Source organism: Bolinopsis microptera, chromosome 3, assembly GCF_026151205.1.
Source record: "Bolinopsis microptera isolate Bmic1 chromosome 3, MBARI_Bmic_1.0, whole genome shotgun sequence".
In the NCBI taxonomy this organism is placed as follows: domain Eukaryota; kingdom Metazoa; phylum Ctenophora; class Tentaculata; order Lobata; family Bolinopsidae; genus Bolinopsis; species Bolinopsis microptera.
Genome location: NC_087074.1, coordinates 2,460,219 through 2,485,366, shown reverse-complemented (window position 1 = coordinate 2,485,366; position 25,148 = coordinate 2,460,219). Strand labels below are relative to the sequence as shown.

Genomic DNA, 25,148 nt, shown 5'->3' with positions numbered 1-25,148 from the left:
CACTTTAGCATAATATCATCACATTATTATTTAGTAATAAGGATACCATAAAGGATACCATAAATTTAAGCTATATTGATAACTTACAGAATTTATAATAGGATCGCTTGCATTGTGATGTTTATCGTACTCCCAATTAAGATTGAGTGGCCCAAAGTCCTCATCTCTGAAGCTTACTCTCACAAAATTGTCATGATCGAACTCTCTGATAACCCTGTTTGACGTATTCAACTCTGGAGGTTGAAATAAAATTCGGGCAGGAGTTATTGCTATTCTTCTGATGGAAAACAACTTAATTTTCAAGGCCTTCTCGCCCAAAGAATCTCTGTCGTTCATCCTTATTTTTTCTTGTTCAAACAGAGTTTTAAGTTCGTTAGGAATATCAATGAACCTTCTTCTGTCAAGTTTTTGACACAGTATATCAAAAGATTTTATCAAGGGTTCAATATCAGCTTCGTGCTTCAAGCCAATGATCAAGTCTTTCAGTGATTTGAATACCTCGCCACCCATATCAAATTTGTCTGTAAACCTTGTGCCTTTTGACACTAGCATCAGTAATCCATAACGAATAGAGAATCTATTTTTAGCATTGCTTATTTGATCCGGTATAACAGACACTAGCTTTTCCACAGTGTTGCTCCTGAATGCCGTGGCAGGTTCCTCTTCAATCGGTGAAAAATATGCTACATAACTGTGTTTTATAAAGCCTGCAATTACTTGTGTATGGGAAAATGTGATCTGATCATCATCATCATCTTGATTACCGATACAAAATTGAAAGACTGAACAGCGACCAAACTCTTCAGGGTTGCATTCTCCAACAGCATTATGACGGTACCAACGAACGTATTTGATGATGTTTTCTTGAATCTTGCTTTCTGGCCACAGTTTGCTATCCGGATGATTCCTCAGTGTATTTTTTCTCTGATGTTCAACATCTGACTTGAAAGCTCTCCAAACTTTTGGTGGATTTCTTATCGGTAAATACATCGAAAAGTCTTCATGAAATATATCACCTATAACAAAACCTTCCACAGATCTGTATTCGAACAAAAGTTTATACCATTCATCATCGGTTATAATATAGCATGTTACCTTTTTCATGTCATGCTCAAAGTCAAGTATCATTCTTTTGCAGAGTTTTGGTTTAAGATTTATGTGTTTTCTATAGGTCTTATGATCTATAAAGTTTCCAATTGATAGCTCAGAAACCCTGGTATATACCTGTGCACGATAATGCAAAGGCTCATCAGAATCATCTTTGGTGACTCTAAGCCAACCAACAAAGTCCCTTTCACTGCACCATTTTTTAACCAATACATAATAGTCGATAAATGACTTAGAAGTGAGTTTATACTCAAAACTGTTGGTGGTATCATATTTGTTGTCCTTGAACTCTGGTTCACGGGTTAGTTCAAGAGAGGTATCATCAATTAAATCTTCAATAACGTCTTTTGCATTGTCTTCGTCTACGCTGACATCTAAGTGCTTTATGAATAAAGTGACATCATGCATCTGAGATAAATTATGTTATAAGGTTTAATCTAATTGTAAACCGTTGAATCTGGTACAAGATTAGACCCATTACAGAGGCTCGGCTCAATGTTATTAACTCTACCTGAATAAGAAAGACGATTTTATAGTTAAAACCTTGGGCATAAGAGCTTAGAGCAGATTGAAATCTAATTTGTTCCTCTTAAGGGGATAGTTAGTAGTAAACAGAAAGGAGGAAAAGTGATACTTATTCATGTCAAAATCTAAGAATATAACTCCAGGGTGTCCAAAAAAGATCCCCAATGCAACTAATAACCCAAAAAGGTGACGGTATTTAATATTTACAGTAGCTTTATGGTATGACTTTCGGAATCTAAGAAATATTTTCAAGACCTCAAGTTTATTTGAGTGGAGCGTGGCAGCCTCATGATGCTTTTTAACAATTTGTCTGGGATATCTTGAAAATTTTCTATGCTATCAGCTTGTTCTTGCTCCCAAAGTGAAGATATGAATGTAATGCTGAATTTGGATAATGGATAACTACTTCATTTGCTTTAAAGCGTCACAGAAGTTGTGTTATGAGCAATTTAATGAAAGTGAAATATCCTGATTGGGTGCTTGATTGGCTCTAATAGAGCATGCAGCTGAGTGCCAGAATCTAATCAGTAAATGAGTTGATCAGCCGATACCAAGAGGAGTAGATCCTGCAACTGTTGACAAAGTGAATCACGTGATCATCATGCAGCTCCCGAATGAGTAAAAGCTTTGAAATTATATGAATATACATGGGTAGTTTAAATACTCCAAGAACCTTATCAGAAGGAGCTTGAGCATGATAATATACTTTTGCATGTTAGTGGCATTACACAATTCTGAGCAGTGATAATAATAATAATAATTCTATACAGTTACATAATTGAAAAAATTATGGCCCCTTATTGTGGGCAGAGTATGTGTCTTTGTTGAAGTGTCCTGGTAAAACTATAAAACTTATCTGAGTGACTACATTAAAATGATTTAAGGAGAGTTCTCTTAAAACTTTAAGACAATAGGGATAAATACTAGAGCCTAATAAAATCAAAACAAAATGCAGCCACCTAGTTTGTTGTGACGCTTTCTCTTCACCTACGATCAACTAGAGGATCCATCTTTGGCGAGTATTAGGAACTTAGACCATTACAAATACGTGCTGTAAGTTTGCAAGGCATATGGACTAAGTGGGTCAAGAGTACTCAACTTGAAAGTGGGTGTTGAGAATCCTCAACTAAACTTAGGATAATGACGTCCAGAAGATGAGGCAGTAGAGTGAGTAGTAGAGGCTGAAGGAGAAGAATAGAGGCTAAAGGAGAATAAATGTCACAAGGAGATGGGCAGGGAGAGCACCATAATAATCATGATAGTTCACCAATGGTTATTTGTGCTAGAGAGCGGAAGGCAGTGATGATGTTATCACTATCATTGCTTAAGATAGACCTGAGAAGTAAGGACGTGAAGTTTTCTGTTCATTCAACCAAAAACACGGTTTGGAAATATAATATATAATATAATGAATGGTGACAATAATTCAATAGTGTGAGATTGAGGTAATGAGGTATTCGTTTGATACTTGATAGTTCTAAATTTTGCATGTCTAATCATATTATGCTGAATAGAAGATATGGTGGATTTTGTAAATAACAATACACAATACGAATAGCAAAATAAAGATCTGCAGCCGAAATTGAAATTATTATGTCAGCTTTTATATTTATTAGTAGTTAATATTTAGTAGTTAACAGTTAGTAGTTAACTAAATATGAATTATATGAAATAACTCTTTAAGCAATCTTGGAAAAATATAACATGGTTTGCATAAGCAATCGATTTTAAATCTAGGTAAACTATAGGTAAAAGTAAAAATATAATATTAATCATAAGCTAAAATGTTCTAATCTTTGTATTCTAAATGGGGAAAAGAAGAAACATTGTCAGTCAGTCGAGAAAATTGTCAGTCAGGCTATATGGCAGCTTTGTAGATGTTGTGACAATACTAGTAGTGGTCCCAGGCTTGCGACTGGAATTGCGGTGTTAAGGGGGGGGGCCAATGGATATTTTTTTGTGAAACTTGATTTCGAGATAGCAGTTGACCAACAAACTAAGACCAGTGACCGAACTTTTGAGGGGGTCCCGGACCCCAACTGCCAAACGGTGCCCGCGGGGCAGCCACGCCCATATTTGGTCCAAATTAGGCCCAATTTAGCCAAATACTCTGAACATGCCCAAAACCCAAATTTTAGGTGCTCTACTTGTAGCTAGTGGTCTCCTGAAGTCGTATATGAAATTTCATCAAGATTGGACAAAAAATGACTGAGTTATGAGCCAAAAACCATATGCCCATATTTGGGCATACGCACCAAATTTGGTAGATTTTGTCCCATAAATTGGTCAAGTATCAATATTTTTCACTGAAACTTACTTTATATGAAAGGTAAGCCTAAACTACATATTCTCTGTAAGTTATAGCTTTATATCTGTTTAAATGTGGATACTAAGGCGAAAAGACCACAAAAATTAACTAAATTGCCCATATCTTGGTTCGCGATATTCGCGGAATTGATCTCATTAAAATTGTAACAACTCAATCAGTTTTCAAAATTTTTCCATAAAATTTTCGGAATCGACTCGAAATCGCATTTCCACCTTAGTTTGAGAACCGATTTTTGATTAAGGCCTCAAAAAAAATTTGGCGGCCAAATTCTGAATTTCTCCGGGAAAATTTTGGAATTTGGCCGCCAAATTTTTTTGGAGGCCTAAATCAAAAATCTGTTCTCAAACTAAGGTGGAAATGCGATTTCGAGTCGATTCCGAAAATTTCATGGAAAAATTTTGAAAACTGATCGAGTTGTTACAATTTTAATGAGATCAATTCCGCGAATATCGCGAACCAAGATATGGGCAATTTAGTTCATTTTTTGTGGTCTTTTCGCCTTAGTATCCACATTTAAACAGATATAAAGCTATAACTTACAGAGAATATGTAGTTTAGGCTTACCTTTCATATAAAGTAAGTTTCAGTGAAAAATATTGATATTTGACCAATTTATGGGACGAAATCTACCAAATTTGGTGCGTATGCCCAAATATGGGCATATGATTTTTGGCTCATAACTCAGTCATTTTTTGTCCAATCTTGATGAAATTTCATATACGAGTTCAGGAGACCACTAGCTACAAGTAGAGCACCTAAAATTTGGGTTTTGGGCATGTTCAGGGTATTTGGCTAAATTGGGCCTAATTTGGACCAAATATGGGCGTGGCTGCCCCGCAGGCACCGTTTGGCGGTTAGGGTCCGGGACCCCCTCAAAAGTTCGGTCACTGGTCTTAGTTTGTTGGTCAACTGCTATCTCGAAATCAAGTTTCACAAAAAAATATCCATTGGCCCCCCCCCCCTTAAATCGATTTAACGGTATACCAACGATCCACCTCCCACTTGTTGTTTGGTACTTAGCATTAATAGTGTTAGCTGTAGCCATTTATAGCAAGAATCTTAAAACTAAAGGGGATGACAAGGAAAAGAGGAAGGAAAAAGAATAACGGAACAAACAATTAATTAAAGTATTTACAGGAGCATTAGTTATTGTAATTACAAGCTTCAATAATAAATCACTGACTAAAACATCTAATTAAAATGACACTTGGTACGCTCGCCCATTTTCACTGGTCAGTCTGAACTTCGGTTTAGCACGTTGTACACTTATTCACCTAAGTTTCAGAATTTTTTCAGTTTAGCAGAGTTAGTACCTGTGTTTCAATAAAATCAAAAGATATCAGGGGAGTTCTTTAATAATGTTATGGTCATCTAGAATACCGAACTTCCTGAAAACGTTATTATATTTCTTCAGACAACGTTTAATACCTTTAATCAGTCTATCACGGCTATATCCTCTATCAATTAGAATTTTGAATATCTTGTGAAGATGGGGGTAAAGATATACAATCTAGTGCAAACATTACCATATCTAAGAATTTGACTTGAAAAAACGTTGTAGCCAACCTCGGTTGGGATGTTACTGTGAGGAAATGTAAGGGATACAACATGAAAATTAAAATCATCAGTTTTGTTATACACTGATATTTCTAGTCCTTCTGTGGAAATATTAATATTTAAATCAAGGTATTTAATAATTTTATTATTGGAACCAGCTCGTTCTATCTCCAATGAATTAGGATAAATATCTTTAATCAATTTATGAAAGTAAGGGTAGTTAATAATAAATAAATCGTCAACATATCGTTTATTATTGGATAATATCTTTGCTAATCCCATTTTCTTCTCCTGAAGTAAACGTTTCATTTACTGGGCCGCGCTCAGCCTGTCATTCCGCCAAATCTTTATTTATGTTAATGAACATAATAGCCTGGGGTCCTCAGGTAAACGTTTCATATAATCAAATTCCTTTTTGCCAACAGTGAGATCAGCTATAGTATACAACAAAAATGTAATCAGGGAAAATGAAAAATTGCGCGGCGCGCATAATTTTTAGTTTATTTTTAGTTTTTTGATTATCAATTATTGTGGTTATATTTATTATTTGCATTCAAAGTACATTTATAATTTAAACTAAATATTTGTATAATACATAATTACATTGCATGTTTAAAATCGAACTAAATTAATTTTTTCAAGAATCAAAAATAATTTAAAACTTACTTTGAACTTGTTGCTTATAAATTAAATTGGCAAATGCTAAATTTCCATTAAACGTTAATAAACAACTTTTTTAGCTTTTAAAAATTGAAATCATAAAAAAATGATAATTTAATTTTCTGAAACGTTGACGAATATATGATGTTACTCGTCTAAATTTCTTTTAAGTAGCCCAAAATAGCGCGCGCCGCGCCGGGCTGGTCCATTAACAATGGACAATTTAAAACGATCAACATAAATTTTAAACTTGTAGCATGGCAACAATTATGATTTACAAACATTTTAAACACTCAACATGATCATTGATCATTGTTGATTGTCAATTGTAGCGCAATGCATTACTGATTACTGGGCCGCGGCCGTGCGAACGTAAAATAATGTTTTTCTGCAATCATGAACAACTCGTTAAATCGGCGATGCACTGCAATCTGCACTAGGCCACACCTAGCTGCGAAAGATTGACATGGACATTAACATCGTAAATTTCAGTCAACATCAGTAAACACATTACATGTAATCAGTAACTGATGAAAATGGTCAATTGTTACCAAAATTATTTAAATTTCTATAATATGTTAATTTATATCGCAAAACAAGTATCACGTTCTGCATGCCCAGAATATCCAATGCAATATAAAAACACTAATTATGATTCACGCGAAGAATAAGATTAAATGGAATGACTCCATTATGAACTTCCAGTTTTCCCATTTAAATTTAACTGCCCCTTTTATCTTTCATAGTGGTTTTTGTCCATGCTATCAGTATTTTAAAAATGTGGAACTTTAACAGTTTAAAGTTTACAAGGAATTTTTATTTAGGCTTTTTATTTTATTCAACCTTTCAAGTCTTCCAATTTACTTACAACTCTTACATTTATTTACTTAGAATTGATTCCAATTCTTTGAAATTATTATACTGAATGTCCCCGACTGATTTGATTAGAAATATCAAAACATGCTTTTTTGTAATTCCAAAGTACACAATACAATTTAACTTGTCAAAATGATACACAAAGTTTGACTGATTAATCAATTGAAGCTTTGCTTATCTTGAACTTTTGTCCCAGGAGATGGAGTAGGATCAACAATTGAAGTCACTTCTGCTACTGAAGTCAACACTGCTGCTCTCACTACCGAGTTCTCAACAATTTAACCTGTTCTCTGTCTTTTCGTGTGAAGAACCCACATCGCAACAAGACTAATGTTAACAAGACCAAGAGAATAGAACCTCCGACAACTGACCCAACAATGTACCACAGTGCACTGGCTGTCTTGATCACTTTCACGATCGACTTAATTTCTTGGAACTTCCTCTTTTCTATAGCGAGGCTCTGTCTGTCAAGAAGCTTTGTTGTGTAACTGATGGTGAAGCTTATGTTGGAATATACACTTGCTGCTTCAGCGTTTAGGTAAGAATCTACAGTCATGTAAGCTGCTTTGTTTTGTTGGATGTTTTGCAGCGAACAAACCAAATTGACACACATCCAGTTATGACTGCACTTCACCAAGGAAGGAGGGTGGAGCTCATCTAACTTAGTTTTGGAATCTTTTTCGTAAACATCTGTCAGCTTCCTATAGTTGATAGCTTTGTCTGTGTTTAGAGTACAATTAAATGTTCTGGCAGTGATGGTCAAGTTGTTAATATATATCATTTCCTCTCCTTTGTAATTAACAGGGTAGAGAACTGAAACTTGTATGTGCTGCACTGTAGGGGTTCCTCTATTCTGAAACTGAATCAGCAAAGTTTGTTCTGGTCCGTATCCTTGGAGAGTTGATGACTTTGACCTGTAATCTCTTAAATGGATCCTTTTCTGTTCTGGTGGTTGAAGAGCAAAACTAACTTCCAAATTTAGGACGTTAATAATAGGGATAACTCTGCCGTTTTCTGACAAAAGTGCTTAAGTAACATTTTGGAAATTTCGGGTTTTTTGGTCTAACTTTTGTTTTTGGGTCGAGAACTATCCCTGAGGACCATTGGATACATTCGCCGACCCCCCAAAACCCTCTTTTTGGAACCCCCTAAAATGCAAAAAATGGTCATTTTTCTGAGAAAAGTGCTTAAGTAACATTTTGGAAAACGGGTGCCGTTTATTTCAAAAATGGTGCCATTTCGGGAACTGAAAACGGTGGCATTGTTTTCTACGTCCAAAACTGGCCTAGTGACGGCAATTTGGTGATCGTGGGTCTTTTGGCCTGGGAAAAAACAATTTATGTCACTTAAGCACTTTTGTGAAAACGGGCTCGTTTTCTCACAAAAGTGCTTAAGTGCCATTATACGTTTAATTAAATGTCGATTCTGCCAACTGAAACTATATAATCGGTACTAACAAATCTAAATTTTCACGGCGGATCGATTGGTGATGGTCATAAACTTCAGAAACGCTAGCTTCGCCGTCAAAATTGCCGATTTGTCAATGCAGAACGTTTCAAAATATACGTCATAATTTGCTTTAAAATTTTTTATTCTCTTATAAGTTGAGACTGGCGGGATTATCGACAGGCAAGGGAACATTACCAAAGAGATAGAAGCGATTTGCTTCACTGCTCCTTCTCTGTTGATATGGAGAACTTTCTTTTACTACCACACATGCCGGAGTACAAGGAGGCGATTTTTACAAGACGCCTTGTCACATTTAACGAGACCTTCGCGAGGCTGGGGTCAGACGGAGCTCCTTTAGCGATTCTTTGGAATGAGTCAATCGCAGGAAGGAAAGATGAGAATGTGTCCTCGACTTGGATAAGGGCAATAAAACATTTTGACAGTTGGCAAGATTGGTGGTAGCAGGGAGATCATTTTTTGGGCAGACAATTGTTCTGCTCAAAACAAGTGTTGGACTTTATTTACTGCCCTATGTTCAATTATCAACTGGACAAGATAACGGTCAAGTATCTAGAGCCAGTGCACACCTTTATGAGTGCAGACTCATTCCACCATAAAGTGGAGTTGTCCATTAAACAATCAGGTCAACTTCATGATTATAAGGACTTTGTTCAGGCAGTTGAACAGGTGGGTACTGCGATAAGCATGAACTGCACAGACTTTGAATCGTGGCCAAGGTCCTACGGAACAAGCAACTAAAAAACTAAAGATGTTAAAGTTGTAAGTTTCCAGCGTGGGTCTGTAGAAATTGAATGGAAAACAAATCATGACGAGGCTTCCCTTCATGTCACTCCATTTCTCAGACAAAAAGACGAGAGACTCATTTCCATAGGTTGCAAAATAGCTTTCGCCCAGGAAGAGCCCCGGGGGATAGCTACTCCCAAAAAACAAGACATTATTCGTAAACTGTGCAGGCTTATGGCCTTGAGTAGTAGGGTATCCTGGATGAACTTGCCTGATAGTACAGATATAACAGATCTTAATCGAGTGTTTGACTAAAAATCATCTATTTCTTGTATTATTTACCATTTATTTATGTACAGCATTACTTACAATTATGTTACATTTTTATACGCTTGTTTTTCTTTGCCCCGCGTTACGATATCAATAATTCGCAAATCATTGGTCTTTATGAAGGAAGCCTCATCTGAGTTCTTAATTTAATTTCTAAAGAAAGAAATTGCCCGAGGTGTGCCCGAGATGTGCACAGGTTCTTTTCCCAAGGTTTCCCAATTACCATGCCCGAATTTTGCCCGAGATGTGCCCGAGATGTGCCCGAGGTGTGCCCCAGGTGGTTCTGCCCGAGGTGTGCCCGAGGTGTGCTTTGTGCCCCAGGTGTGCCCGAGGTGTGCCCCAGGTGTGCCCGAGTTTGTGCCCCAGGTGTGCCCCAGGTGTGCCCCAGATGTGCATCGGCAGATTACCGAGTTACCAGAAATTTATTTATTATTATCCCGTACTTTCACCAATCAACTCTTCGTTGAAGTGCTGGTAGAATTCCGACTATTTTTTAATCCGCTCGGGAGAAGGGAGTGTTTTCGTGTTCTTAAACCATCACCAATCAATTTGTCGTAAAATTTTAGGTCAGAATGATCGCAGATAAAGTTCCCACTAATGTGGCTGTACTTAAGCACTTTTCTCAGAAAACGAAATTTTTAAATTTTCTATTTCAGCGTGTCCCCCTATTTACAACCAATGTTTCATCACAACAGTTTTAGGCTAATTTTTCGTTTCACTTTCGATGACCAATGGTTTGAACGGGTCATTTTCATCAGAACATGGAGCTTTTGCTGATGTGGCTGTACTTAAGCACTTTTCTCAGAAAACGAAATTTCAAATTTTCTATTTCAGCGTGTCCCCTATTTACAACCAATGTTTCATCACAACAGTTTTAGGCTAATTTTTCGTTTTACTTTCGATGACCAATGGTTTGAACGGGCCATTTTCATCAGAACATGTAGTATTTGCCAATGTGACTGTACTTAAGCACTTTTCTAAGAAATTCAAACTATAATTTGTGATTTTTAGGCACTTTCCGAGAAGTTAGGATGATGAAACCTTGTCATAAGTCTCAAAAGTCGACAAAGCACCTTAGAAACATAGTGGGTGCAGTTTAAATTTGACAGCAGCTAGCCCAGAGCAATTACAGAATTGAAATCTTTAAAGTCAATTTGCACAAAATGAACCTTGTGTTACTTAAGCACTTTTGTCAGAAAACGGCAGAACTATGGTCAATGCATTGTTTTGAGAATCAAGTTCTTTGTTTCTCACTGGTTTTACTGCTATGTTTAGTTGCATTTCTTCCACGGTGTAAGTAGGTGGAATGACAGGTATTTGGAGCTGAAAGACCTTTTTGGTGTCATCTGATTCACCTGAGATTGAGCACATTAGATAACTGCCTTCATCGCACTGAATTGCACCAGAGCTGCAGAGACCGATATCCTCTGTTATATATATCAATATCTTAGACCTCTGAAAGAAATCATTGCAATTTGTTACTGAGTATCTCACAGCAAAATTCTTTCCCAAATCAAGAACAAGAATTTCGTCAATAAATCGACCTGTGATTATCTCCACAGTTACATTGAATATCAGTGCTTCCTTCCCGCTGCCATGGTAAATAGTTTTCTCTTGAATTTCAACTTTATCAGAAATAACTTCAAATATTTCAGTCTGTCCCCATCTCACGATCTCCCAATCCACTTTAATACCAAAGTCAGCCTCACAATACTTATCCCCACAAACGCTGGTCGTCTCAATAACTCTGATTTCCTCTGTCAAGGTTTCTGGAGCTATTGCTGCAATTCTCCCTGTCTCTGATCTGGACCTTGACTAAAACTGAACCGTAACTCCAGATCATATGTAATATCAAAAGATCGGATATCAATATCTGAACGACGTAAGAACTCCAGATTTACACAAGATTCATCTATTAAATGGCTCATCACTTCACTCAGTCCTCCTTTACGTTCAATAACATGTTTGTTGTTTGTCGTCCAGCTCACAGTAATATTAACAGGATAAGTTAAAGGAGAATTACTACTTCTTGATAGAAGAGAAGAACAAATTTCACAATTCACTGAATTGTTGTCTGCATCTATATCAAGAACATCACCGCACGTTATATCAGTTGATAGTTCCAACACCTCAAGAGTTTTATAAATGTAAACTTTGTTAAACATTGGATCCGATACAGCAACAACCCCGGCATGTCCTGAAACTGCAAATCCGAACATACTTATGTAGCTTTGAAGAGGCACTTGGGGTTCGATAGTCTGAGATATAGAGGTTTGCAAGCCGTTTGATGTGCCCCTGATTATGTGAACAGAATTATCATACACAGCTCCGACTGCGATGTCAGAGAACCCATCACCATCCAAATCTCCTATATCCTCAATAGTCGCACCAAACCCACCACAAGCACCACGAATAGAGTGTTCCAGCTGAAAATGTTGGGAGTTTTGAAAGGTGTAGATATACACAACCCCACAGTCGAGTTGATCATCGTAAGTGGAGAAAGGAGCAGAAACAACAAGTTGAAGGATGGTCTCACTTTTCCAGAGCAACAAAGCCGCCCCAAATCCTGTCAGAGGAGTTTCATCCGAAATTAAACTGTGGAAAAGTTTGTTCCTTAATATCATTACACCACGATTAGGAGCTGATTTTTCTCTTGAGACACCAGATATTACCGCCCAATATGTGGAACCAAATCGTAAAGATCGAAACATCAACCCTTTCTCAGTAATCTGTTCAACGTCATCACCATTACTTAACTCTTCCATGAAATCTTCTCCAAAGAATAGGGACCCACCGTAACTTCCAGGATATTTATATCTATTGTAACCGGGAGCTGATAAGACTAGAATATTATCAGGATCGAATCTGGCTGAGTATCCGAGCATGCAGGTATCTAGATTCAGGAGTTTATTTTTGTGGTTCGTTAAAAGTGTGAAGCTTTTGAAACCTTCTACCCAGTATTCTGAGGGTCCCTCTAACGTCGTCTTTTGTAAAGATCCTCCTAAACTCAGGTCAAAGTCTTGTGATGCTCTCTTACCGTTGCAGTAAAATCTCAGTTTATCACCTACAAGGAGACCTATGGCAAGGCTGTTTGGTTCACAACTGACTTCTACAGAGTCTTGTGAACCAAGGGTCAGCTCAAACAGTTCCTTCTCGAAACTGTATTTTATAGCGAGTACCTTTTTACCACCATCTTCTCGATGAAACACTAGTTTGTCATCAATTTCAGAACTACTAGCGTGTCTTAGTTGAAGACAAACATTGTCATTCTGAAAAGCTTGTAACTCAATTCCTCCGTCTACTTCCTTGACACTCTGCCACGCACTTGATCCCCTGCAATAATCATGGGTTTTCAACAAAACATCATTGTTATCAATATCTATTTCATAGCATACTCCTCTAACGTTAGTCAGCCTCTCTTGATCACTCATCTCACAGAAAGAGAAGTCACGTGACTTGTAACGAGGAGCACAGATTACAAGCTTTTTCCTATCTCGGTCTAGTGTTACAGTCTCTCCCAGACCCTGATTTGTTACAGTTGTATCATCTGTGTCGTCAGGTTGAGGAATGTTGGGATACTCTGTGCATTTGTCTGTCTTGCTGACGGTGTGTGTCGCCGTGCCTTTCTTTAAACCTAAAGGGGGAATGTACATTGTACGTATAAAGTTTTGAACATAAAGCTGTTTTGATTTCACGCAAAAACCTCATTTAATCGACTTCCAGTTCGAATATTTAACGGTTCATAGCATCGAATTTGTAGAGAAAAAAGTTATACAAATACCTACAAAAAATATAGAAATACCTCCAAGAGGACACATGTAAAGAGATCCTCTTAGTTTGTTATCTTTAGGAGCACCAACAAATATCATATCTGAGGAAGTAGCTAGACTGAATCCAAACTCTCCCAACTCCCCGTCCAGTACCACGTACTTCTCAGTGTCTATGTTATAGCTACTGATCATCGGCAAGAGTATAACAACTATGAGGAGCATTTTCTAGGAGAGTTATATATTAGGTTAACAAATTTTTTAAGTAGCAGAATCTACAGAAAAATAAACAAACAGGTCACAAATTTGCAAAAAAACTTACGATGTGCACTGTAGTGAAATGTAAAAGAGTTGTTTGTAAATTGTTCCTTTATTTAATCAGGATGAATAATGAATATTGAACTTCCTACTTTTCGGGAAAAGGCAAAATACTAAAATCTTGAAGGAAAAGTTGTTGACATAATTTGCAGAGTTGTTTTGCTAGTTGTCAGTAACTATATTGTGGTTCTTGTGTGGAAAGACATATATTAGCTAAAGAAACTAGACAAATTAAAGATACGGTCAATCATGGGATTGTGACCCATTCATATCACCTAACAACTTACGACTTACGACTTACGACTTGCAACTTACGACAATGAATAAATATGCATCCTCTGTAATCGCCCGGCTTTTGTTATTTGTTATATAACGAGGGATCTTATTTCAAGTTCACAATAAATTTGAAGTGAATCAGACCCGATACCGGATTTCTGCCTTTATATTTAGGGTGAGGGGTCGGCTTTCGGGGATCGGAGATTTCACGACCTCCTTTATTAGGACGACAAACCTTTAAATTACAGAGTGATTTTATATCGAGCAGTACAACCATTTCAGATATATTCGATTGCCATTGTTCTATTATTGAACATTATCTTCAATAATATTCCTCCAGCACCTGGCAATAGGCCTACAATCCCGAGGATTGGATAATAAATCAAGGATAATAAATCAAGGAAGTGGTACAAACCAGCATGAAATATTTAGGATACAAAGTAACCATGAGTTTAATCGAGACAATATACCTCCAATCTTCATGGCGACTTGTGTCACTCTCACCGACCTCACTGATTGGTCACTGGTCAAACGTTCAGTCAAAACCGCGAAATTTCGGTTGGGGGGCCGGTTTATCAAAGCTTTTTTTTTTGGGAATAGAACTTTGAGTACCTCAATCGTGTCTTGTGCCATCTTCAGTGGCCTTGTTAGATGACCATTCAAGAAAAATTCAGTAAAAACTTTGAAATTTGGGTCGTGGAAAGCTCATGTCTAAATATCGTTTACTAAGTCAGAAACCTATGCAAATTATTTACATAAATAATTAGGCAAGGTACAATAGCTTGGTATGATAAATTGAACACAGAGACTGAGATTTTGGAACTCGGCAAGCAATTTTTTGTAATTGACTGGCGATAGCCTGACAACTCTGAATTAATGTACTCGTGGATGTTCATGAATCCGAGATTTTGGAACCAATTTGGAACCATGAGACAGAATTGAGAAAAAAGTGAGACAAGGCTTTTGTAGCCGTATTTATGCTTGTACTGATTTGGAATCTATCTGATATGGTAGAGGGACACATGTACTAACATTTACAGCCACTTAGAAGTGCAAAATATTCCCCTGGTCCAAGTCAGTACAAGCATAAATACGGCTACAAAAGTGTGGTTCCAAATTTGTCTCAAGTGGTTCCAAAATCTCAACTAATCTGAAACCAAAATTTAAACATTGCCCCAGAGCCCTTTTTGCAGGGGTGTAGGAAGCGGTGAGGGGGCAGGGGGGCCATCGACCCCCCATGAAATCTGGGCCAGGGGCCAAAAAGGGCCAACTTTTTAAATTAGGTTTCTAAAATTTTTGGAAAAAAAATCTTTTTCCCGAAAAATTTTCAAGTCAAAAATTTTCTAAGTCAAAAATGTTTAAAGTTTTCCTGGAAACTACTTTTGTTCATGTTTCATGCTACCCTGATCATTATGAGCCAAAAATATTTTTTTCGGTTTTCGAAGTTCGATATACGATTTTGGACTCGAGGGTTCCCCTTTATAATGCGATCTCGGAAGGCAGGCCTCCCCTTCGCAATCCGACCTCGGAAGCGGGAGCTCTGCTTTCCGAGGTACGTATCGGGAATGACTAGGACCAAAAATTGTCTAAGTCAAAAATTTTCAAAGTTTTCCTAGAAACTACTTTTGTTCATGTTTCATGCTACCCTGATAATTTTGAGCCAAAAATATTTTTTTCGGTTTTCGAAGTTCGATATACGATTTTGGACTCGAGGGTTCCCCTTTGTAATGCGATCTCGGAAGGCAGGCCTCCCCTTCGCAATCCGACCTCGGGAGCTCTGCTTTCAGAGGTACGTATCGAGAATGACTCGGATCGAAAATTTTCAAAGTTTTCTTGGAAACTACTTTTGTTCATGTTTCATGCTACCCTGATCATTATGAGCCAAAAATATTTTTTTCGGTTTTCGAAGCTCGATATACGAATTTTGAAACAAATTTTTGTTTAACTGAAGATTGTGACAGAATATGAAGGTCACGTGTTCAGGGTAGCTTACACACGTGACTCCATCCTGGACTCTAGACAATCACGTGACTCAGCTCTAGACGCCAGACGGTGATTAGCACTGTACTAGACAGTGGCTGCTTGCGAACAACCCTGTCAAGCGCCGCTGTTTGTAAGTCACATGACACAAATAGAGCGTTTCTATTGGCTTTCAAATAATCACGTGATATCGATCCCGCACTCTGATTCGCTCCCGGGCTGCATCTCAGCACGCATTGCCTATAAATAGCCAGGCCAAGATACCATCGGGTTCCATTCGTTCTCTTCCGTAGTCTGTTTGGCACTCTTAGCCACTAGCCAGTGTCCCTCCTCGTCTTATCACTCATGTGGAGATAAGAGAGCCGTATCGTAGGGCTCTCTATGTTTTCGTTGGGCACCGAACTAAGTCCGTTAGTTCTTTAAATCACAGACTTGCTTTGAAACTTCCTCGATAGAGATTGGTTCACAACTCACAAGTGTGGTCACTTGTTTCGACTTTCGAGGATGTAGCCTGTTATAGGTCTCTCACTTCTCAGTGCCTATTGCTTACTCCTGCTGTAGCCTGTAGAAATAACTCTACACCAGGCTTGAGTAATGAGTTGACTGTGAACACTGAACAGCGCATCTCATTTGATACATTTGGTCGTGTTTACAGATTAAGCTGGTATGTAGAAGAGATAATATTATGCTTTCAGTGTTACCACTTACCGTCACTATTTAACGAGATTTTTTAGCGTTATCAATTTACACTTTACAGTAATGGGACACAGCAGTTTTAAAACTGATAAGTGCATTTTTGTTTGATAAGTATTTGTAGTCACTGCTTATCAGCTTTACTTAAGTGTTTAGTTTGTTTAGTTTTGTGGGCGGTTGTACATTATTTCAAGTCGATATAGAATATTCCAGGCTTCTAATTTTGCGATTGTCTAACTAATTTAAGAAAAGTTGAAAGCTTCTATATTTACTATTCATTTGGTCATCTGACTTACGTCCTACGTCCTAAGCTACGTGATAATTATTAGGTGCTTTCCGTAAATTGTAACCATATAATATGTATGTTGCATTGGTAATCGAATATTAATATCAGTCTTAGTCAGATCACAGATGTCAAGAAAGAGAGAACGTCCCAAGTCCGCTGGAATCACTTCATTCTTTAAACCTGTGTCAAGTCAATCTTCTGTCGAGACTATTTATGTTCAGCCTGATAGTGATCGAGTGACTACAACTGCAGGTGTCAAGCCCACAATTAGTTCTTGCGGTTTAAACTGCTGTCAGTTGGAAAGTGCAAATCCCACCCGGCTACATATTCCTAAGGCTGATACACTCAAAGAGTACGGCAAAGGTGATAAGAAACGCAAACGTAATTTTATTACCGAATGGCTAACGACCTATCCATGGCTAGTGCTCTGTAAAAGTGCCAAGAAGGCGTTTTGCCAAACTTGTCGATATTCACTCAGTATACATTTAGTGGCGATCAGTGAAGGTGGCCGAGGGCAGGACACTTTCTTCAAATCTGGGTTCAGTGACTGGAAAGATGGCATCAGACACCTAGACACTCACCAGAAGTCGGAGGTTCACAGAGAATCGTGCGACAAACTGAGGCTCCTCAAATACGGAACACCAATCACACAGATCTTCTCGAAGGCGAATCAAGAGATGTACGACAGGATGAGACGGTGCTTACTCGAACAAATAGACGCGGTTATCCATCATGCTCGGGCTAACATCCCCATGCGTAACAAGGACGAGGCGGAAGGAAATCTTCAGCAATATCCTAAAGTCACGGGATTGAAAGAGTACTGGACCGAAACTACACCTCGCCTCAGATTACCAACGATATCCTCCAGTTACTCTACCGTTCGACGCTCGACATGCTCCTCACTCGAATCAAATCAGCAAAACATCATGGCCTTATCATTGATGAAACTAGGAACATATCTGGAGTGGAACAGCTTTCGATTGTACTGCGATGGGTTGAGGACGATTATACGATCCACGAAGGTCGAAGACCTCCTTGGACTACATCAGGCGGACAAGACAGATGCTGAGAGTCTACTTGCGATCCTCGAGTCCGTCTTTCTGAGTCATAGTCTAGACTTTCAGTCCCTCCGAGGTCAGACTTATGACGGAGCAGCTGTTCTTCAAGGGGCACACAGCGGAGTCGGTGTCAGGATTCTCGCAAAGAACCCGAACGCCATGCTTACTCATTGTCTGAACCACAACACCAACCTCGTCCTACAAGAGGCGGCCACTCTCATCCCTCATTGTACAGGTCCAGTCCAGTGACGATACTCATGCAAACCTCCAGTCCCCGAAACCCCTCTGTCCAACCCGTTGGACCTGCAGGACGTCATCTCTGCAGAGCGTTCAGAGCAATTACGGCACTCTGTTGGAGACTCTAGACCATATCGGATCACAAGGTGGTTCTTCTGAGGGTGCAAAGGCTGCACTAGGGCTGCTTTCCTGCATGGAGAATTTTGAGAGTGTGCTAGGAATCGATGTGTGCCTTGCCATCTTCTGCCCCATCGAAGAAATGGCAAGTCAACTGCAGGCTAAAGGCATTAATGCAAGAGTTGTATTGAGTCTGCGGGCCGGGATCATAAATCAAGAGAAGTAGTTTCCAGCAGCTGTACGACGCTGCTGAGGAGACAGCTAAGTCCTCGGGACTGGGATCTCCTTCTCTTCCAAGGAGGCGTCACGTGCAAAAGAAGATGGGTGACTACCTTCGTGGAGCACCAGCCACCGACCATACCTGGGAGTCCCCACTCCACTACTTCCGGCAACAGTTTCTTGAGGCGATTGACCTCATCTGCTCAAAGATAAAGGAGAGGTTCAGCTCCGTTACCCTGAGCTACCTGTGTTCTATTGAGGATTTGGTGATCAATTGTGCAAATGGAGAAGATCCAGAGTTTGGGGACAATTTGACTAAGCAGTTTGGTGGGGATCTGGACCTCAAACGTCTTGGAATTCAGCTGGCTATGCTCCCAGTATTCATTGAAGGGAAGGGGGGGGGGGTGGTTGCAATGCAAAATTCAGAATTTTGCCGCCAAATTTTTTTAAAGGCCTAACTCATAATTCTGTCCCAAAACTTAAGGTCGAAATGCGAATTGCATTATAAATCAAGAGGCTTGCATATAAAAATGAACATATTGACACGGGTGCAGAGTTGAGTCTGTACGGAACCTAGTAGTTTCAGATCCTTGTTTAACTTGCCGTACAGCAAGGTCATACACTACTTTAGCCCGGCGAGGCACATAACTCCCTCTACAACTCCATGACAAATGTTTCATATATACTAGCCGAGTTCACAAGATATATCCTTGTGTTTGAGAAGAGCTCGTTAGAACTGCTTCCTTTCCCTTCAGTATCCCACAGTCTCTCGAGTTTCGTAACTGCCAGAGAACTCTCTCAAACAATTACTAGACTCGGTGATTATAAATCAAGAGGCTTGCATATAATAATGAACATATTGACACGGGTGCAGAGTTGAGTCTGTACGGAACCTAGTAGTTTCAGATCCTTGTTTAACTTGCCGTACAGCAAGGTCATCCACTACTTTAGCCCGGCGATTCTACGTTGATTCTGAAAATTTCATGTACAAATATTGAAACCCTATTGAGTTCTATTGTTTTGAGCGAAATCAGTTTTGCAAATATCGCGAACTGAGATATGGGCGATTTTGTTCATATTTTGCGATTATTTGAACACCGAATCCACAGTTAGGTAGATACTGAGCTGATAATCATAGATAATGTGTAGTATAGGCTTACCTTCCATATAAAGTTGGTTTTATTTTAAAATATTGATATTTGACCAATTTATGGGCCAAATCGATCAAATTTGGTGCGTATGCCCAAATATGGTCATATGGTTTTTGGCTCATAACTCATTCATTTTTGTCCAATCTTGATGAAAATTCATATACGAGTTCAAGGGACCACTAGCTACAAGTAGAGCACTTAAAATCTGGATTTTGGGCATGTTTAGGGTATTTGGCTAAATTGGGCCTAATTTGGACCGAATATTGGCGTGACTGCCCCGCGGGCACCGTTTGGCGGTTGGGGTCCGGGACCCCCTCAAAAGTTTGGTGACCGGTCCTTGTTTGTTGGTCAACTGCTATCTCGAAACCAAGTTTCACAAAAAAAACAGTGTGAAAGTGTCAAGTCGTACCTTAATAAATTGATAAGGAGGCAATCGCGAGGGACAGGAGGAAGGCATTTTTTGGTAAATTGTAATTTATATTTAACATTATTAACATTTTTAACTTATGAGCATTATAATTATATAATAAGTATCATGCCAGGCAATCGTTGTTTCCTGTTTGGTTGTTAATTGTTCGATATGCCTTGATTTTTATTTCAACAGAATAACTATTTTCAATGATTCTTTATTCTTATATCATGTATCAAACGGTTTATTTTTATTGATGTATCATTTCATTTTAAGTTTATTCCATTTTTATGTTTAATGTTAATTGTGTACACATATGTTAAATATACTGTGACCAACTGATCTGTAAACCACCCGTTTTAAAGATTTATTGATAATAATTTATTTAAAATCACATTTTCTGTAATTTTTTTGTTTCTGTAATGATAGTTCTGTAATTGTTCTACTTACTTTAGGTTACTTTAGGTAGGTTCGGCAGGGATCGCTTCTGGACAACAGTATCAAGTACGTCCTCCAATCACTCCTGGCTTAGATCTTTTTGTAGAGTCCATTCCAGAAGAGAATTATTTGTGATGGCGGTATATCCTTTTGTGGGCGGGGTGTCCGGGAAGCCTTTCAGGAATTTAGCAAGGGAGGATTTGAAAGTTTCCAAGACTTGGATTGTGTTAACTTCCTTGGGGAGCAGGTTCCATAGTTTGGCTGCTTTTACTCCAAAAGAGTTTTCATAATGGGTCGAGATTGAGCATTGTGCCTTTTTGTTAAATGCAGGCACAGTGGCCTTTACACCGTGTCGGGAGCTTTCCTTGAACTGCATGTTGATGTCGTTCGGAGCTAATCCATTCATCATCTTCCATGTATGGATTATGATGTATCGTTCTCTGCGTCTCTGTAATGAGAGAAGATTCAGGTTCTGCAGGCGTTCCCAGTAATCAAGGTTCTGGCAGCCACTGATTCGACGAGTGTAGTGTCGTTGGATGCTTTCAATAGCTTCTATATCGCTGATCTTGTCAGGGTTCCACACCGGGCAGCAGTATTCGAGTTTGCTTCTCACCATGGTTTTGTAGAGTGTGAGCATGAGGAAGCGTGACCTATCTCTGAATACGCTAAGGACCCATGACGTCATCGTCCTTGCTGTTTTAGCCATCTGCTGTATGTGAGAAGACCAGGAGCAGTCATTTGACAGGAGAACCCCTAGGTCCCTCACAGTTTTGGCTGGGTCAATAGTTCTTCCATTTGTTAAATTGTAACAGGAATATTGACTGGTGAAGGGCAATTCTCTTAACAGTAATGAATTGTTCAAGCTGTAATTCAATATTTCGAATTTGGCCTCATTTAGTTGCATGTTGTTCTTCAGGGCCCAAGCGATTACATTTAGGAGGTCGTCTTGAAGTAGGCTTTTGGTAGCTAAGTCCATGATTTTTCCAATGAGCTTGGTGTCGTCAGCAAACACCTTTCCCAGAGCGGTAACCAATGTATCAAGTTGGTCGTCAATGTATAGAATGAAAAGAATGGGTCCCAATACTGTTCCTTGGGGTACCCCACTGATTACTAGCTGAAAGGATGATTTTTTTCCTTCCACGACCACAGTTTGCAGGCGATCCTTCAGGAATTCAGTCAGCCATTGCAGAGTCTTTCCTTTTATTCCATAGCGTTTTGCCTTTGCAAGTAATATTTGATGATCTACCTTATCGAACGCTTTGGCATAATCAAGGTATATAACATCAACCTCGTTGCCGTCGTTGAGAGTTTTCAGGATGTTATCTACGTGGTCTATTAGTTGAGTTAAGCAGCTTCTTTTCTTGCGGAATCCATGCTGATGGGGGGAGAGAAAGCTGTTTGACTCCATATGTTCCACAAGATGATTTCTGACCACTCTCTCAAATATCTTAATAATGTGAGAGGTTATCGAGACAGGGCGATAGTTAGCGGCAGATGTTCGGTCTCCTTTCTTGAACACAGGCGTGATGTACTGTGTCTTCATGCCAGATGGTATGACTCCGTTATCAAATGAGCGTTTCCAGAGTAGATAAATTGGTTCAGCGATTGTCCTTCGACATTTAGTTAGGATCTTGGCCGGGATGTCACCATCAGGGGTGGAGGCATACGGGTCCAGTTCCTTTATGGCATCTGATATGTCGTCTGCTGTGAAGGTGAATGTGTTGAGATCTTCTTTTGGATGAGGATCTAATCCGGCGAGGCATTCTTCAACATTTGCAGAATTTGGGTTGCTGAAGACTGTGACATATTGAGTCTGGAGAATTTCTGCTTTTTCCGCTGGGTCCATTTTCAGAGTTCCGTTTTTATCTCTAATTGGGGCGACGGATGATTTTACCTTTGCAAATCGTTTAGCGTAAGAATAAAAGAATCTTGGGTTCGTCTTTATTGTACTTACAGCTTTAACTTCTTTTTCGTTAAGTTGCTTGATCACAAGTTCACTTATTTCGAAGGTCAGAAGATTCACATCGGTTTTCAGCTTTTCGATTTTTCTCGAAGTTGGGTTGTTTTGAGTAAGTGCACTTATTTGGGCATTGAGTTTTCTTCTTTTCCTCTTCATTGTGTATTTTTCACGGACTTGGCGACTTCTACGGGGGCGGGGAGGGCCAGATCCAGTAGGGTCTTTAGAAGGCGAGTTTAGGAGGGTTATCTGGAGGACAGTTAGGCGTATCAGCTCCAGAAAGGCACTTCCATCTTCATCTTCATAACAGAGTTCTCTCAAAGAGATCCAGTTAACAGCTTCTAAACGATCGTTCATTGCTTCAAAATCTGCTCTATGAAAATCAGTCGCCCGAAAAGAGTTTCTGTCGAAAGATATAGGAGTATGTTCTTTTGGGCAGAGCGGGTTATGTCCGAGAACGAGCTCGACTAGCCTGTGGTCAGATAGTTGGCATTCGGAGATATTTGTCTCAACTGTGTCCTGTGGTTTATTTGTGAGGACGAGATCGATGGTGTTGTTATTTCTCGTGGGCTTACAGATCATTTGTGTCAAGAAATTTCTCTCCATGAAATCAATTAGTTCGGAACAAGCTTGCTGGTCACAAAGCGGTTGACCAGGTAAAGCTTGGCAAGAGTCCCAATCTATATTTGGGAGGTTGAAATCCCCCATAATGTAGATGTCAGGTGATCTATCGTTCGATGTCAAGTTATTTAGTTTCTCCTGCACCTGGTCCAGGACTGCTTTGAAGGATCCGGGAGGAGCATCTGGTGGGCGGTATATCACGGAGACAAGGGCGTTCATAGAGTCTATGAGACAATGCAGCATACTGCAGTGTTTGTCACTAAAATTTACAGTATCTGATACTAGCAGCGAGTTTTCAACGTAAAGCACACAACCACCACCTTTTCGACTATGACGGTCTGCTCTAAGACTGTTGTACCCATCTATAGCTATTTGAGCATCACTGATATATGGCTTCAACCATGATTCAGTGATAGCGAGAATAGGGACCGGGGGTCTTCCTAGGTCGTCAAGTATGTGGTCTTGGATGAATGGGATCTTCCATTTTACAGTGCTGGTTGCGGCTGGGGAGATGGACCGAGCATTCAGTAGCAAGATCCTTGATAGTTGGGAATGAAGTTTAGTGGCATCGGCATCCGCATTGGCTGGTTTGGGAGTGGCACTTGGGCTGAGAACTGTGCTGGTGGTGGGAACTGTGTCGAGATTTGCTGAGAGGATGTTTGGCGTGATCTCGGGTCCAGCTGGCTCCGTTGTGTCTCTTGGACAAGGGCTGGAATTTGCCCTCGAAGTTCCTCCATTTTGGAGTTCATCTGGGTTATAATTCCGTTTTTCATGTTTTCCATGAGCTTCTCTAAAAAAGCACTATCCCTCTCAGATGTACTGTCTTTACGTTGTCTGAGGGGTTTCTGATATTCAACAGTGGGTGGGTAGGGGGTGTTGAGGGAGTTTAGACTACCCATTCTGTCCACATCATAACCACCAGGAGGCGGCCAGGAACTTCTGTTCGTGTTGAATTCTATTCTTCTCGTATCTTTGGGCTGCTGCTGCTGAGGCAGGCGATTTCTGTCAGTGAGATTCACGTTTCCAACAGTCTTTCTGGCCGTTCCTTTAAGATGATGGAAGCCACAATCGCTGTTTAAACATACGTGATTCGCAACTGAATTACGGCACAGTTTAGGGTGGAAAAAAGTGCATTTCTTCCCATTCCTGCATCCTCTGCGTTTGTCGTCTCCGAAATTGGAGTAAAAGCGGCACCTGATGGGGTGCTGGTATGAGCATTTCTTACCACCAATGAGACGTTTGCCAGTGAGGCCGTGGGGACAGTTCCTCATAGTGTATTCCCGGCAAATCTGGGGGTTATTTTCGGTATCATTATGTCTACCTCTTCTAGGGCTTTCCCTGTCTTCATCCTCATCCTCATCTTCATCTTCATCGTCGTTTCCCTCGCCCTCTACCTCAGATTCAACCTCTTTAATAGTGGATAGATCTGTTATACTATCTGTGTTCCTTTTCTTGGTAGGTTTCTGGGTAGGTTGAAGTGAGCGTGTTTCGTTCTTTTTTGAACATTCGTAGCAGAGCCAAGATCCTCCTAAAGGAAGCAGTCCTTTCTGAATGAGGTCGTTGAAGGTCTTGGCTTTTTCGGCCATGGCTTCACAATCGTGGGAGCCCTGTAAGCATAGCCGGCATCTTAAGAGCGGTTCTTTTCCCAGTTCATTACAGTACACATCGTTACAGTCCTCGCATTCTATGTCGAACAAGGACTCGATCTTGAGAATCATTCTATCACATAGAGTCTGTTTATTCGTGTACAGTTTCTTCACACCATCTCTGACATTAAAACCTAGAAATATTGCACAGGGTTCTAGTTGAACTGCGGTGAGTGATTTCATATCTTTCAGATTGGTCTTATAACTTGCACTGAAACTATACACACTGAGAACCTTCTTGCTGGGGGCATCAGCTTTGTTAAGTAGGCTTCCAAGTACACGTTTCTTAGCATCATCGCTTACTGATTTCAGGTTTTCCTTGTCTTGCATATTGAACCTTTAAATGTCAGTTACACACACTATTTGAGTTTTATACAAGCAATGTACAATAAATGTAC

The 25,148-nt window shown here is 39.5% G+C and overlaps 2 protein-coding genes across 2 annotated transcripts in view; one reads left to right on the top strand and one right to left on the bottom strand.

The window, feature by feature from the left end:
- LOC134813341 (uncharacterized) overlaps nucleotides 1-25,148 on the bottom strand; it is a 107,345-nt gene that overhangs the window by 30,024 nt on the left and 52,173 nt on the right. Inside the window, exon 2 of the mRNA XM_063821040.1 lies at nucleotides 88-1,515. Coding sequence (XP_063677110.1) covers nucleotides 88-1,515 — 1,428 coding nt within the window. The remainder of the gene's footprint in view (nucleotides 1-87; nucleotides 1,516-25,148) is intronic.
- Nucleotides 17,023-18,204, top strand: LOC134812492 (uncharacterized). Its single transcript, XM_063819949.1, has one exon. The coding sequence runs from the start codon at nucleotides 17,023-17,025 to the stop codon at nucleotides 18,202-18,204; it is 1,182 nt and encodes a 393-aa protein (XP_063676019.1).

Coding starts and splice junctions, on each gene's coding strand:
- LOC134812492 (XM_063819949.1), top strand. CDS start 17,023: ATGTCAAGAAAGAGAGAACGTCCCAAGTCCGCTGGAATCACTTCATTC.